Source organism: Syngnathoides biaculeatus, chromosome 14 (genome assembly GCF_019802595.1).
Source record: "Syngnathoides biaculeatus isolate LvHL_M chromosome 14, ASM1980259v1, whole genome shotgun sequence".
NCBI lineage: Eukaryota > Metazoa > Chordata > Actinopteri > Syngnathiformes > Syngnathidae > Syngnathoides > Syngnathoides biaculeatus.
The window spans coordinates 17,443,607-17,458,698 of record NC_084653.1 but is presented as its reverse complement, the minus strand read 5'-3'; the positions used below and the strand labels follow the sequence as shown (position 1 = coordinate 17,458,698).

General features: G+C 41.5%; 1 protein-coding gene across 3 annotated transcripts in view; it reads right to left on the bottom strand.

Moving 5' to 3' along the window:
* hdac4 (histone deacetylase 4) overlaps nt 1-15,092 on the bottom strand; it is a 73,105-nt gene that overhangs the window by 23,940 nt on the left and 34,073 nt on the right. For 2 of the 3 annotated variants that reach the window (XM_061841884.1, XM_061841886.1), the window contains exons 13-19: nt 11,963-12,152; nt 11,676-11,809; nt 10,961-11,063; nt 7,244-7,290; nt 5,512-5,619; nt 3,164-3,219; nt 2,060-2,147 (exon numbers count right to left, since the gene is read on the bottom strand). In XM_061841884.1, coding sequence (XP_061697868.1) covers nt 2,060-2,147; nt 3,164-3,219; nt 5,512-5,619; nt 7,244-7,290; nt 10,961-11,063; nt 11,676-11,809; nt 11,963-12,152 — 726 coding nt within the window. The remainder of the gene's footprint in view (nt 1-2,059; nt 2,148-3,163; nt 3,220-5,511; nt 5,620-7,243; nt 7,291-10,960; nt 11,064-11,675; nt 11,810-11,962; nt 12,153-15,092) is intronic. The other variant, XM_061841885.1, reaches the window with a different exon arrangement.

Genomic DNA, 15,092 nt, shown 5'->3' with positions numbered 1-15,092 from the left:
ATAATAAAGACTCATCTGTATCTAGGATACAAGCTTCCAATTGGGGCTCATCTTGTGTTCATCAAAGACCCTATTCCATTTCATTTGTGTGTTTTTGAAACTTTGTCATTCCAACAGTTTTTTTTTTCTCACATTGCCCTAAGCACATCTGAATATAAAACGTTCATCCTATTCTCTGATAACATTAAAGAGGACCTTCCAAACAAAAGCTTTGACCTTTAGAGTTGCCCATCTGTCGAAAACAGTGGTTCTTAAACATTTTACTACCTAAAAAACTACCTATGTACTACCAAAAAATAATGCTTCTCTTTGGAATACTTAGTTCAGATTCTGGCTCATTTGCACAGATTCCTGATCCGGAGCTCATCATTGTATCGAAATTCACTGAAAAAGGTTGCTTCAAACCAAAATTGCCTACTTGCTTTTTTTCTTAATTTCGAGTATTAAGCTTTGACACTTTTTCATGTGACCTCAAATGATAGATCTAATTAATTGCCAAACACTAAAGTTGAGGGCTGATTTTTTTATCTCCCAACTTTCCAGGAATTCATACCAAAAATGGCATCAAACCTAAATGTCAGCCTTCCTGTTCAATTTCTGGCTTTGGTCCTTGAGATGTTTTAGTGCAACCAGTAATTTCTCGTCAATCGGTGAAACTCGCGTCGGAAACTGTTTTTTTTTTTCCTTTCCAGATGCAGGGGGTGGCATGTATTCTGGACCGCTAAAATACATAAATACATTTTCACCATGAGGCAAAAATTCTTGGGTATTCTGAGGCCACCAAAATCATAAGAATGATAATAAACAGTGATTTCTAATTAGATGTGCAATTATAAATGGTTTGTACAAAGAGACAAAGACAGAGGACAAGAACTGTAGCCTGTTATGAATTTTATAAAAAGGATTGGTCAACAATATGGTGTCTATTAAAAGACTCAAGTGTCTATTACACAAGAATGTTTTAATACACTCAACCCAAAAAACGTCCCCGTTGTCTAGTGGCAGAGTGGCACGACAATATGCTGGAGGAACCGCTTGTCCAGTGACAGACCGAGCGACGGACGGAGAGGAAATGAAAAGGCCCTTCAAAGGCTTCTGAGAATAGCCACGAGCAGTCAGGACCACGCTCCACCTAGACACAACTGCGGTTTTGTCATGCACTCTTCAAAGCTCTTTGGACGACAAAGTCCCGAAAATATGTCGCGAGTCATCTGTTTATGATTGTTTTTGTGTTGTGAAATGTTACAACTACAGAAAAGTGAAGGGCCTTTCAAAAAAACAAGGACGAGCAGCTTATTAGCATTGATTAAAGGTGTTACAAGCATGTTAAGTGGAAGCCTTGAACAGTAAAGCCCCACCTAATCGCAGTTCGCCATTTGCAAATTCACCAATTTTTCCGTGGAACTTGTCCTTATTTGCTGAAAAATTTACCTATACAAGATGCTGCCAAAGGCATTCAGCGATAGGAGCGGTGCAATTGGTGTCAAGGAAGTATGACCTGGCACACACCATGCAATGGACCATTGCAAACTAACAACAACCACATCATCAACAGTGTGTCAACACGGCGCAGGTGAGGAGCTGCGGCCGGTGGCCTGGCCACGCCCCTCACATCATGTGTGTTTTGGCGGCAATGACTGCAAGCTTCACTATTTCATCATATGAAATGATGAATATCGTGAAGTGTTTTTGTAAAATGCAATATATGTATACTGTATATGCTGTATTTGTATCACTTTGCGGGAACCAGCTGGGTCCCATGATCTTAAAACCTGAACAGTTTTTCATCGGCACAACGCCAGTGGCCAAGTGTTAAACCACTGATGAAAAACTAGTTGCCGGACCACGTACGTGAGAAAAAAAACATGTATTGGCTGGGTATGAAGTGGTGTAATAAAGGCTTAAAAAACATGGTTTAATGATATTTTGTTGGAAAGATTATAAATAACTTGTTAAACAGAGAACAAATGGTCAGTTTTAAACATTACAGTTGTTGGTCATGAGCCAATCAGGCAGCTTTGCAACCCAAAGTCCACTGTGTGTTTTATGTGGAACTTACCCAGTCCACAATGAGGATCTTGCTGACATTGAGCCTCTGCTGCAGGAGCTTGGCTGCTATGGCCACTGAGTTGAAGTAACAGAATCCCCTGAGAATGGAGGGAAGTGAAAGAGCAAGATAACATTTTTAATTCTTTCTATTATTGGAGGATTTTTTTTTTTTTTTTAGTGTTTGTATTGCTTGCACACACGGACATTGCTGTATAGCGGCCGTCAATCTAAATTAACTCACTTCACAACAAACCGCAGTTTGGTAAATAATGAATAAAAAAGTTGTGCTGTTACAATCTATTAAGACATCTAAATTGGAGCTCAAATGATGCAGCAGCACATGCAGACATACAATATAACAATATTCATAGGGATAAATACTTTAACCTCTGTTAAAAATTAGTCATATTGCTGCGATTTATTGAGGAAAGTAAAGTATCTCTATGTCTGAGTTATACTGCCCCCAGGTGGCCAAAGCACATGTACTAGAAGGAGCAGCACAATGAAACCAAAAATGTGGCAAAAAAACTTTTATTTTTTTTTACATTCTATCTAATTATATTATTACTGCATGTTTTTCATAAGTATCAATATTATAGAGGGGTATTTTTAAGCGGTGGGGGCTGTAACAGATTAATGGCATTTCCATTCATTCCACTGGGGAAAGATAATTATAGTCATGAGAGTTGTCACTGAACAAATGAAAACTTATCTCAAGGTAACAATGTATTTTCCAAAATGTGCATGTGAGTTTACATAGTAACCACCCCGACTAATAGTTTTTCCGCCCATGATTGGGAAACTATTCTTGGTGAAGATCTGCCACTTTTCAAGCCACAACTCAACTACACGGAGTGAATCAGGTCAAAGGGAAAAGGTCAGCACAGAAAGAGGCTTAAAGATTAGCATTAGCTTTAGCTTCTGCTCAGCGCCGTACTTCATTAAGTCTTCAGGGTCACGAAGGATGTATTGGCATTGGAATTATTTTAAAATTGTGAGGCACAGCGTGTCTCCTTCAATGAGTGTGGAACATTGCAATTCTCAACATAGTAGCATGGAGACGTGTTGGAAATATGGAAGGTCTGAGTGTGGCTCACATTGATGATTTACTTACATCGGGGTGCTCTCCTCTGCATGGTGGCCAGGTGGTCGCACAACCGCAAAACCATTCTGTACGAGAACATTTAAGTTATTTCCTTAAAGTCATGCCGCCGGCAGTTTTTCACAACAGGAATATTCTGGCACACAAAAATACACTTTCAATCACTCACACACACTCAAACATACACAAAAATAGAGACACGCACTCACACAAACACACACGAGAGTGAGTTAAAACAGTTTTTTTCTTGAAGTGTGTTTTTGGGGGACTCCCACTGCTATTGGGGACATGAGATAAATGTCCAGGGTGATGTTAAGTGAGCCAAGATGGACTAATGATGTTGAGTCAGCTGCTGTGGATTAGTAGCCAGTCGGGAGATTAGCGCAGAGACAACTTGTACAGCTGGCTCTAAAAAGACGGCTGTGTAACTTAGCAGATGAGCGCCACTGACGACATTATTTTCCCAAGTAGCAGAATAATAGCCATACTTTGAAATGTTACTCAGGGAAAAAAAAATGGACACGGACGCGAGGGAGCGCTCGGCCACAGGTGTGAGGAAAGACGATTTACGGCATCCGGTGGCACTGACAGTTGTTGGCGCAGGTGGAATTTGGTCATTCGGCTCCTCGGATGACCGCATGTGTAAACATATGCGTTTGTATGTGTTAAAATCGGGTTAAGTTGAGGGCGAGTCAATAACAGTCAACTTTAACCCCCAAATTCATAATACTCACACATTGGATTCTTCTAGTAGAGTTACAATAGAAACCACAAGGTCAGACTACTATTATACAATGAAACACTGCCCATTAGCTATTAACGAATAAAATACACTTCTTAAATCTACTGTAAACACATGAACTTAAAAAAAATTGCAAGAATTAAAAAAAAAATTCATAGAAATTTACAGTAGGCATTTTAGTCACTACATGCAGGTGCTTTAAGAGGCAGGGCTCTGGTGGGCTGGCGTATGACGTCGGGACTGTCTGGGAGTGAGCTGTGGTCGACAGCAGCTCTCGAGTGAGTGTGCTCATTGTGTTTTACTGTTCTCCCTCATTTTGTATTTATTTATATTTATTTTATAAAGTGTATCACCCACTGTGGATCTCCTTTCTCACAAATAAGGGCATAGTCGTAAACATACAGTACTCTAATGTCCAATACAAATGATCACTTTAGCAATCCTACTGGGATACAAACAACTTGAATAACATGGGAAAACACCGCATTAATTTTCATTTTTGGATAACGAAACATATTGTAATACTACTTGATGCCACGGACGGGAGCAAAGTCATGACTAATAGGAAAGTAGTAACTGTTGGAAAATAAGTATTGAAGTAGAAGTTGAAGTAATACATCTGAGTGAGAGACTAACATTTTTACATATCAGGGAGGAAATACCGTAATTCCCGGCCTACAGAGGGCACCTAATTATAAGCCTCAGTACACACAAAAAAAAGAGTTTAACACTAGCGTTAGCACAGGGCTAGCGTTAGCGCAGCGCTATCACCGCATAAACGGCAGGGTTGAAAGCGTGTGAACAAAGTCGCGGCTTGTAGGCCGGAAATTACGGTATATTCAGGCTGGATTGTTGATGGAATTTCTGGAGCGCCCTCACCACCTGTGAAGTGACTTAGCAATTGTAGCATTTATTTTCAAGGATCATGGTGCAGTTTGAAATGATAATAAAGTGTTTCGGGATCATTGTTTAAGATATATTAACGCTGTATACAATTAACCATACTTAATTGTAATTACGACTAAACTTTGAAATCAATTGGAGGAATACCATCTGGCTAAATCGGCGCACTGCCGTTCCTTTGAGCAGAGCCATTAGTAGACGGTACGCGAGCGCTAAGCCAAGGGCAAGTTCGAAATCTGCTCGGCAGGCAGCTGCCGCCTCGGGCCAATAAAGCGGGCCTGTTAGTCGGGACCGTAAGCGTCTGCAAGGGCCCCTGTGCCGCACGGCGCCCTGCTGGGTTCAAACAGTCGGCAGCCACTCGCACAGACAAAGGAAAGCTGGCTGGCGGCCACCACGGGATGGGTTACTTCTGGTTGAGGGGTTTGTCGTGGGTTTTCTTGAAGTTTATATGTTTGGTACGACAGGTACAACCTGTCTCATAATGAGCGCTAACAAAGGAATAATCTATTGTCCACATGTTGGGTTCATTGAAGGCTCTAAATTGGCCATATGTGGGAATGTAAAAGTGAATGGTTGCTTGTCTATGAATAATCGATTGACAAAATTGTTGTTGAATAATTTGATGATCAATAAATTCTCGATGAATTCCTTCTGATAGCTCTACCCACAACCAGGAAATGGATGGATTGTGGTTTTTATTGTTGAATGAACTAACCTTCAGGTCTCCCGACACTACTTTAAAGACGAGCTCCACCACCGAGCCAACAGCCAGGCGAGCGGCGCTGGAGGAGTGGACCTCGTTCCAAATGGTGTCGCTGTCCACCTGTCGTAAGAGAGAGACAGTACGGTGCACGACCAATGTTACTTGACGATGTATTGTGTTGGGGAAAAGAAAGATAAACCGTGACAATATTTCAAATTGTAATGATTGTTAATAACGTGAAGTCTCTGAATAATCAATAAGGCATGAACAAAAATTAAAATCCACTATATCCTGCACATACATGGATGACCAATTAACGTCAAATTGGTATGTTAGCAGTCCACTTCTTGAAGCTGTTCACATTTTGATGTGATCTTGTGACAAAGATGCCATTTAACAATTGATCAACAGCCCTTTACCACCAAACAGGAAGTAGTCACTGACCCGAGTTTCATCAACAGATTGTGTTATAGATCACAGAGAAACATAGAAGTAAATGTCTTTGTAAAAGTGAATAACACAAACACCTGTTGGGAATTTTGCTTTTCAGCTACTTGTTGGAAAACAGCAAATTGTACAAAAATTACTGAATAAAAACGTTTTGGACATGTACTGGTATATTCACAAATTTACAGGTATAAATAAGTTCACCTCAAGTGCATTATAGTGCATTTGAGGCTCATCCTGAAATTTCACCTTAAAGACGAATATCAGATTTTGGGGCTACAAAATATTTGAGTTAGCTTATAGTGAATAAACAGAATGGGAAAACTGCAAAGTCTTGGAGCCATTTTGCATCAAGGAAAGAGGTGATGTGTATAAGTGCATCAGGTAAAAAAAAATAAAAATAAATGAATAATGTGGGAGTGTGCTGGTATGATGGAATGATGTTTCTCTACAGGCTGACAGCCTAATTTCAGCCCCCCCCCCTTCCTCTGTAAGCGAGCGTGCGCATTTTGTATGCATGTGTATGACAGGAAGACAACAATTTAGCCCCATTTGCCATTATAAAGAGCAGAACTGAGCTCTGACTCTTATTGTTCCCACCACTGCAAGCCGTAAAGGCCCATGGGACGGATGGAGGGAGGGAAGGAGGTCAGGAAAGGGGAGAGAGAGAGAGAGAGAGGGGAGGATGGAGGTTTTTAGACATATAGATGAAATGAAGAAAGACTTGGTTAATGGAAGTGTATGGGATCAAATACTCTTAAAGGTAAAAGACCACAGACACAGATCACAGACACTTTAAACTTGGCAAAAAAATAAATAAAAATCATTGTTCAACTAATATCCCAATACACTATTATAGAAACAATACACACACATGTATGCACGCACACACCTCATAGGCACACAACACATCTGGTTACAATTACAAATACAGCGGAAAGGCGAGCAACAGCTTTTGTTGCCTCCGGTGCTTGAGAGCCGGTGTTTGTGTGTGTGTCAGTGTGCGTGCGAGTGTGGTTAAGATTGTGTGTGTGTGTCTGTGTGTGCGTCTATATGCGCGCGTGCGTGCATGTGTTGGAATGGAATTAATATTAAGACGGGGGAGTGAGTGGGAGTTGCAATTTAAATATATTTGTTTACTCCCCAAAAAGTTAGATAATTGTCTGTTTGATTTGATGTTATTATCAAGTAGTTTTGGTAATTGATTTGTAACACCAGGCATATTAACATGCTAAATTATGCAAAAAAAACTTTTGCAAAATGCTAGATCTGAAGTGCAGTAGTAGTAATGACTTACCCCAACGCCTCCGCATGGTAATCTCACAAACATGGGGCTGACGGAACCTGAGGGCAAAGACCAGGGAAAATTAGGCAATTAAAACGACAGCTGATAATAAATCCTTGGAGTCATCATCAAACTTTGACACCACGCTATAGGAGAAGTTGTGGGCAAAACAGCTTGGCAATATTGCATTACCCATCTGAATGTCTGGTTCCGATTGGACCTCATTTAGGCCAATTCCCTACTCGGAGTTGCTATGGTAGATATGTCGACAAAGGCTTTAGTTGATTAACTGACTGGGTGACGAGTTGACTTTACGACTCCACGTCAACATTTATCACTAATCATGTGTTTTTTCTCACCTTTCAAATTTAAAGAGGACTTTCAAATGTGTAGCCAACAAGGCCAGGACAGCGTTCATACGTCCGCATGGCACAGGACGTACGAAAATAAGTTGCTTGTAGAAATGAAATGTACGGCGGATAACAGCGCTTGCTCTTCCAACTTCTGCCAGTCTCAAAAGCAGTTTCATGAGCAGTGAGGAATTAGGGCAAGAGCGCAAAGTAAAGCTCCATCTTCGTCACAAAATCTTATGTCTAATAATGCACATAAAGAAACTGTGCTAACGTTATCCAAATTTCTCAAAGATGTTGTAAGAAATAACACACACCAACATCAAGATGTGTCGCTCTACAACACTAACATCAGGATACTGGATGGCCGTATGGATGCTACAAGTAATATTTTGCCAAAATGAGATCCAAAGCAGTTTTATCCTCAGAGCACAAGTGAAATTGAAACAGTAAAACACTTGATTTTTTTTTCAGCCCACCTAGGATATCCCGGCTTACAACACACTATGTTATAGATGCCAGATGAGACCGGCAGGTTTGTTGAGGAGAAACATGTGCACGACTCCCGCTAATAAGAGAAACTGAAATTTGCATACAGGTGCGTTGTATTTTCATTTTTTGTTTGTTTCTGTGACTAGCAACCCTTCAAAATGTATTTACGTGAAAATGGTCCCTGTCACAAAATATGCCCACTGTCCGTAGCAGTGTGGACAACTACAAAAAAAAAAAAACTTTAGTTGTTCAACCCCTAATGTCCACCCAGTATCAATCAGTCAAACAGGTTTTGGGGGTACAGTACTTGATTTTAAACTTTCTGAAGTCCACCAAGTAGTCATGCTGGGAATCACAAAGGTCCATATTTTTCACCAGGATACACTCACATGCACATTTGCCTAAATTAGCATTTCATTGTATATGAGACCACCCCCCAAAAAGACAATTCTTTCAATGAAAAACTAATAAAGAGTGATTCCACCGGCTGGTGCTCGGGCCCTAATAACAGATGTCATCATAGAGTAAAGTTGAATCAAATGAATGACGTTCTGCTTTTGCGTGCACAAATTGCTACATACCTACCAAAACTCTGCATTTGACTTTGTGACCTATTGCAGGAGTGCGTAAGTATAGAAAGGCCACTCCTTAATAGGGAAAGTTGAAGGGGGGTGAGAAGAGCGGGGGTCAGGGAGCAAAAAAAAAAAAGCACATCAATGAGGTCTATTGGGAGAATCACAATTTTAGAGGATCTGTTTCATGAGTATCCAGAATCACATAGAACATGAAGTGTTGACAGGGCACAATAAGATATTCTATAAGGCCGACATGTGGAATATTGACTGTATTGTTTGTATAAAAAATAGTTGGCTTTCTGGTATGCCTGCCCTCCCATCAAAAGTGAAAATAAACAACCCAGCTAACCTTTTGTTACTTATTTGTGAAAATGGGCAAGACATTCAGCATTTTGGCAATCTTTCACATCACAATTTTGCATTACAGAATAACTGCCCCACACTGATTTTCTGCACCCATAATTGGGCAGCTAAGCCAAGAGAAAAAAAAAAATCACCATTATCAAGCGACAAAGAGTCAAAGTGTCCCCAGAAGTCACTTATAATGCCAGAAAAAGTTGGTATATTTGTTGGTTGATGCTTCTTTAAAAAAAAAAAAAAAAAGTGTAATTTCTACATACAATTTCTATGTCCATAATATCATCAGAGTATCAGTAGAAATCACTCCATGGTCCTGTGCCATGCAAGGCCGAAAACCGACAATGAATGCCCATGACCTTCGATCCCTCAGGCGGCACTGCATCAAAACACAACATCAATATGTAAAGGATATCCCCACATGGGCTCAGGAACCCTTCTGAAAAAAATTAATGGGAGTAAATACAGTTGGGCGCGACACCTGTACATTCAACTTAGAACTCTACTATGGAAAACAAAATTTATAAACAACACCCAGGAATGCCGCCGGCTTTTCTGGGCCTGAGCTCATCTGAGATGGACTGATGCAAAGTAGAAAATTGTTTTCTGGTTCGTTTCAGAAAATTGTGGACATCGTGTCCTCCGGGTCAAAAAAGAAAAGAACCATACGCACTGTTATGAAGTCAAAGTTCAAAAGCTAGCATCTGTCTTAGTACGGGGCTGTGTTAGTGCCAATGGGATGGGATAATTACACATCTGCAAAGGCACCATTAATACTGAATGGTGCATAAAGGTTTTGGAGAAACATATGCTGCCATCCAAGCAATGTCTTTTTCATGGGACACCCTTGCTTATTTCAGCAAAACACTATCCCTCACATTCACACCTACAGACAATTTAGTCTTCAATCAACATACCTTGTATGATTTTTAAATATGGGAGGAAACCAAAGTACCCAGAGGAAACCCACACGGGCACAGGGTGAACATCCAAACGCCACATAAGAAAGTCAGATTTGAACCCAGAACCTCAGAACTGCAAGGCAGATTTGCTAACCAGTTGAACACCATGCCGCCTTAGTACAATGTACGTTATTTAACATTTATATGCTTTTGTCATGTTAGAGTTCTTTTTTGAGGGTGATGTATGATGATGATGATGATTATGATGATGATGATGATGATGATGATGATGATAAAAAATCATTATCTATATCAGGGGTGTCAAACTCATTTTTGTCATGGGCCACATTGAAGTTCCGGTTTCCCTCAGAGGGCCGTTATGATTGTGAAGCCACAAAAATAGTTTATCGCCTTATCATATTGACCCGTGAAATTTATGAATTACTTTTGGAATCAGAAATCAAGGGTCATGGGTTTTTCAACTATTGTTGGTGTTTGGTAATGTAAAAACGCTTGCAATACCTCAACATTATGATTTATGATGTGAAAATTTGAAATTTTGTTACAGATTTTAACAAGAATCACGGAAGTTGACCTACATGATTTGCTTTCATGGGTCACATAAAATCATGCGGCGGGCCGGATCTGGCCCCCGGGCCTTGAGTTTGACACCTGTGATCTAACTGCGCTTTGCTTTAGTAATAATAATATACTTCCTAAAATATGCTGAAACTCGTCACTCATTCTCGGTGTAATGCTATAGTTTTTTTTTTTTGCATTTTTATACGTTATCTTACAACGTCGTAATGGTGGTAATAAGGCATTTGTACACTTAAGCTCCCATTGAAGGCCAACGTTCAAAATACTGTACACTGTGTGCTCCTGGAATAAAAGCTAGGATGGTTGACGCTTGGGTCTGAGTTTTTTTATTATGACGCTCAGATTTTAAAATGAATGAGACCAAGTTTATTCCACAAATTGATTGGGTTCAATCATATTTCACATTTATATGTTTGCAGTTTATCTTGTGTCTCCGATCTGCACGTTACTTACAGTCCAGCTTCTGCCGCAGTGGGTTGGTTCCATACGTTAGAACGTGGGATTCAGAGTGGACTGTCTGGAGTTCCTCCAGTGTTGCTTTCCTTCCCCGGATACACTAGAAACAAGGACGGGAGGAAGACAAAGAAGACGCTATATTAGTTATTGTTTCGTCATGTTGTAACGATCCACTACATCAGAGACATTCCAATAAAATGATGTTTTACGCTGTGCGACTGTATTCTTTATATTGAGGAGAATACAGGAGTAAGTATTGCATACAGTGTAAGTCGGGCAGGTGGGTGGTGAGGCAAAGTCTGCATATGTCATTTAAGTTTTAGGAGGGTATTACTAAATCTCCATCTGTTTGTCTCTCTTGACAGAAATGTGAAGGCAATTCTTTGCAATAACTGGTTGAACATTCCCCCCTATTGGTGAAATCAAGACTTTGCACTCCGTGTGTAATCAAAATGTAATAGAAGAGGATAATTACTTCTTATTCATAGAGTTGTTCAGAACTCCATTATTCTCCTCACAGTGCTATAATTAAGAAACATGGGTCCATTTTTAAAAGAGCTCTCAACAACTCAATGTGACCGTAATATATACTCGTTAATAAAGTGTACAGCATTCAACTTGATTGCAGAGAAGGCTGAAATTTCCCACAGTGTTAAATCAAGTTTGTTTTTCTCGAGTGTCTCCCTGTCCCCAAGTTAAACTACAACCTTACCTCACAGTGTCCCCGGAGGCCCGTTTCCTGCAGACGAGACCAGATGCTCTGGATGCGACCCGCGTGTTCCGGGTGGCTGTTTGTGTTGCCGCACATACATTGGTGCTTTTGCATCAGTGAGTCATACACCAGACCTGAACAATAAACACCGGGAAAGAAACGCTCAGCGATGGTGATTCACAACAACTTTCGTGTCACGCTTGTTTCTCATGAACAGCAATTGTGTATGTTCTTGGGTCAATTTGACTTGTGTCAAAAACAAACATGTGCTTTCTTTTCAACGGAACCTGTAGTGAAACGTGGCTTGACGACCGGCTCCGGCACCATCATGGGGAAGGAGGAAGAGGCCGGGGAGGACTGGGCCCTGGAGAGCGGGCGGTGGCCCCCCAAGCTGACTGACAAGCTGGCCGCCTCCATCGACGCCCGGTAGCTCCTCAACTGGTGGATACGTTGTTGCTCCAACAGCAGGGCCTGCTGCTTTCACACACACACCACACACATTCTTCAATGAGGTGCACACATACTGCTGATTGAGCCTAAGTTGAGCATTTTTCCAAACCAAATTGAATTATCAGATGTCTGCGAAAGATGATTCTTTGGTGTGGGCTGTGTGAAGAGATTTTTTTTCGACTTGCTTGAAAAACGGTTGGGGACAACAAACATAAATCCTTGTGTGTGTGGTCAACACAACTACAAGACTCCGCGATTATGATGTGAGGTGAAGTGATTATTTGTGGTGCTATCATATCCCTGCCAATTGTTTCTTAGTCGTATGTGGGATCACTCCGATTTTAAAAATCGTTTCAGCAGTAATAAAGTTGCAATGTCTGGACAATGAATCTCTGCCTATTCGCAGTTGGCTAATCCTAATATTTCATATTTGTGTTTGTTTTTTCTCTCCAGCTATCTGGGTAATATTGTCACCTTTTTATGACAACCCTCCATCCCAAAAGATAGCACCAAATCGCGAGCTAATATTGAAAGGGGACTTTTTTTGGGGAGACATGAAAGTATTGTTGACGTGATAAAACTCGCCTGAATCTCAAGATCCTTGTATGTTGGGGATCAGCAAAGTTTAGCACGGGTTGTTAGTGAAAGTTTTATGGAGCATCTTTGTTACATGGGCATATACAGTATATGTGCAGTTCTGGTTCATTTTTTTTAAATCAAATAATCTGTAAACCATTTAATTGTTTAGTATGATGGGTTTGAAAGGGCGGCACGGTGGTTCAGCTGGTAGAGTGTTGGCCTCACAGTTTTGAGTACCCAGGTTTGATCCCGACCGCGCCTGTGTGGAGTTTGCATGTTCTCCCTGTACCTTCGTGGGTTTTCTCCGGGCACTCCGGTTTCCTCCCACATCCCAAAAACATGCAACATTAATTGGACACTCTAAATTGCCCCAAGGGGTGATTGTGAGTGCGGCTGTTTGTCTCCATGTGCCCTGCGATTGGCTGGCAACCAGTTCAGGGTGTTCCCCACATCCTGCCTGTTGACAGCTGGGATAGGCTCCAGCACTACCCGTGACCCTTGTGAGGATAAGCGGCAAAAGAAAATAGATGGATGGGTTTGAAAATGTTGGATCATAGTTTGTAATGTATTTACTCTTTAAACTATTAACATAACAACTATTTACTTAGCGCCATATCCTCCCATACGCTTAACTTCGAAAAGGCGCACAGCTCCAGCTTTTCTGTCTGCACCACCAAATTCTATCATTTGGGCATGTTCACACTTTCGGGGGCGTAATCCTAAAGTGTGGGTGTTCCCTCTCATATGTGTCCTTGTGTGTTTTCTGCCCAAGAGTAAGTATTTCTTCATCCTTTAAGACTCAAGCCCACTCCAGTGGCTTTAGTAAATCTCATGTCCCAGGAGAGTGAACAATCATTTTTCACATTTTGATGAGCTCGCATCCTCCAAGCATCCGTTGGTTGATGGCGACCCGGCAACTGACTCAGCATAGTGACGGACACCCCACCCACATACGCTAACCGACTCCCCAATTGTCATAACGTGTCCCTGCCATGTCGCTAGATGCCCATCCAGAAATAAATGTTTTTATTGGGGTCACAGGATCGTGGGCGTGCTGGAGACTATCGCAGCTATCTTCAGGTAAAAACAGAAACCCATGCAGGGGCAAGGAAAACCTGCAAACTCCACATAGGCGGGGCCAGGATTTGAACCCCGGCCCTCAGAACTGTGAGTCAAACCAGTCATCCACTGTGGCAGCCTGTGAGTTTTGCTAAAAGTTCAGCACAACTGCAGTCATCTTAATGGCGCAACGTGTAAGATTTTGAATCATTTTGTTCATATTTGATTTTATTGTCAGTCATCAAATCCGTTTAAGTGAATGTGGCACCAGTATAGTTGCTGGGCAACGGTGATCAACAGCTTTATCAATGGCCTTCCAAACATGTATTGAATTACATATACAGTACAGTGCAGTACATATCTGGATTCAAAAGAGTTGATATTGAGTGAGAATACATAACTAGGCTGTTCGAGGAGCGGTGCCCACGTCTCACTGGAAGAATGCCAACTTCCGTAGATGTACACTACGGTTCATTTCGCAATAAAAGTGTGACATATAGCTCAAATGTATTTCGATGGGATTCACTTGTCTCGGCAAATTTCCGCATTCTGGGAATTCTACACCTGCAGATTTCAATGAGTCCACACTCTCCAGGTGTTACGCGCAAACTGACTGAGCACACGCAGTGAGTGGCTCAAAAGTTATTGAAAACACGCAAGTCAGCCGTGTAAATGTAAGTACTAACGGGAGAATATGGGCCTTAATCCCCAGTGTGGAGGTGGGGAGGGTGGCGGAGGGCTTTACTGCCCTGCCCGCTTTAAGGACGTGTCGTTTGACAGTAGAGACTGCATTTGCGCTCTCTTGCCAAAAGATGGCGCCCTGAGCACAGATACAAAGCTGGGTGAGGCGACAGAAACAACACATCATACTGAACAAAAGCTGTTGGAAAAGCAAGCAGTTATAAATAAGATAAAAATACATTTTATGGAAAATTTAAAGTAAATAAGTTTGGCTGTGCAGTATACATACAAAAATACAGTACACTGGGCCTAATTGGCTTTTTGAATTACTATACACTGTCTAAGGGAAGGGTGTTGCTGATGGTGTAGTGGTACACACGCCTGATTTAGCGTGGACAATGTGGGTTTGATTCCCACTCAGTGATGGTGTGGATATGTGTCCTGTGACTGACTGGGGACCAGTTCCAGGTGCGGTCCGCCTTTCGCCTGCCGTGAGCTGGGATAGGCTACGGCACTCCCGTGATTCTTGTGAGGATAAGCGGCTTGGAAAATGGATGGATGGATGTCTCACGGAAACGTAACCCAAGTATTGGTGCATGATGGGGTGCTTTTTCCACTCCGCAAGTCAAGTCATCAAGCACTTCTGTC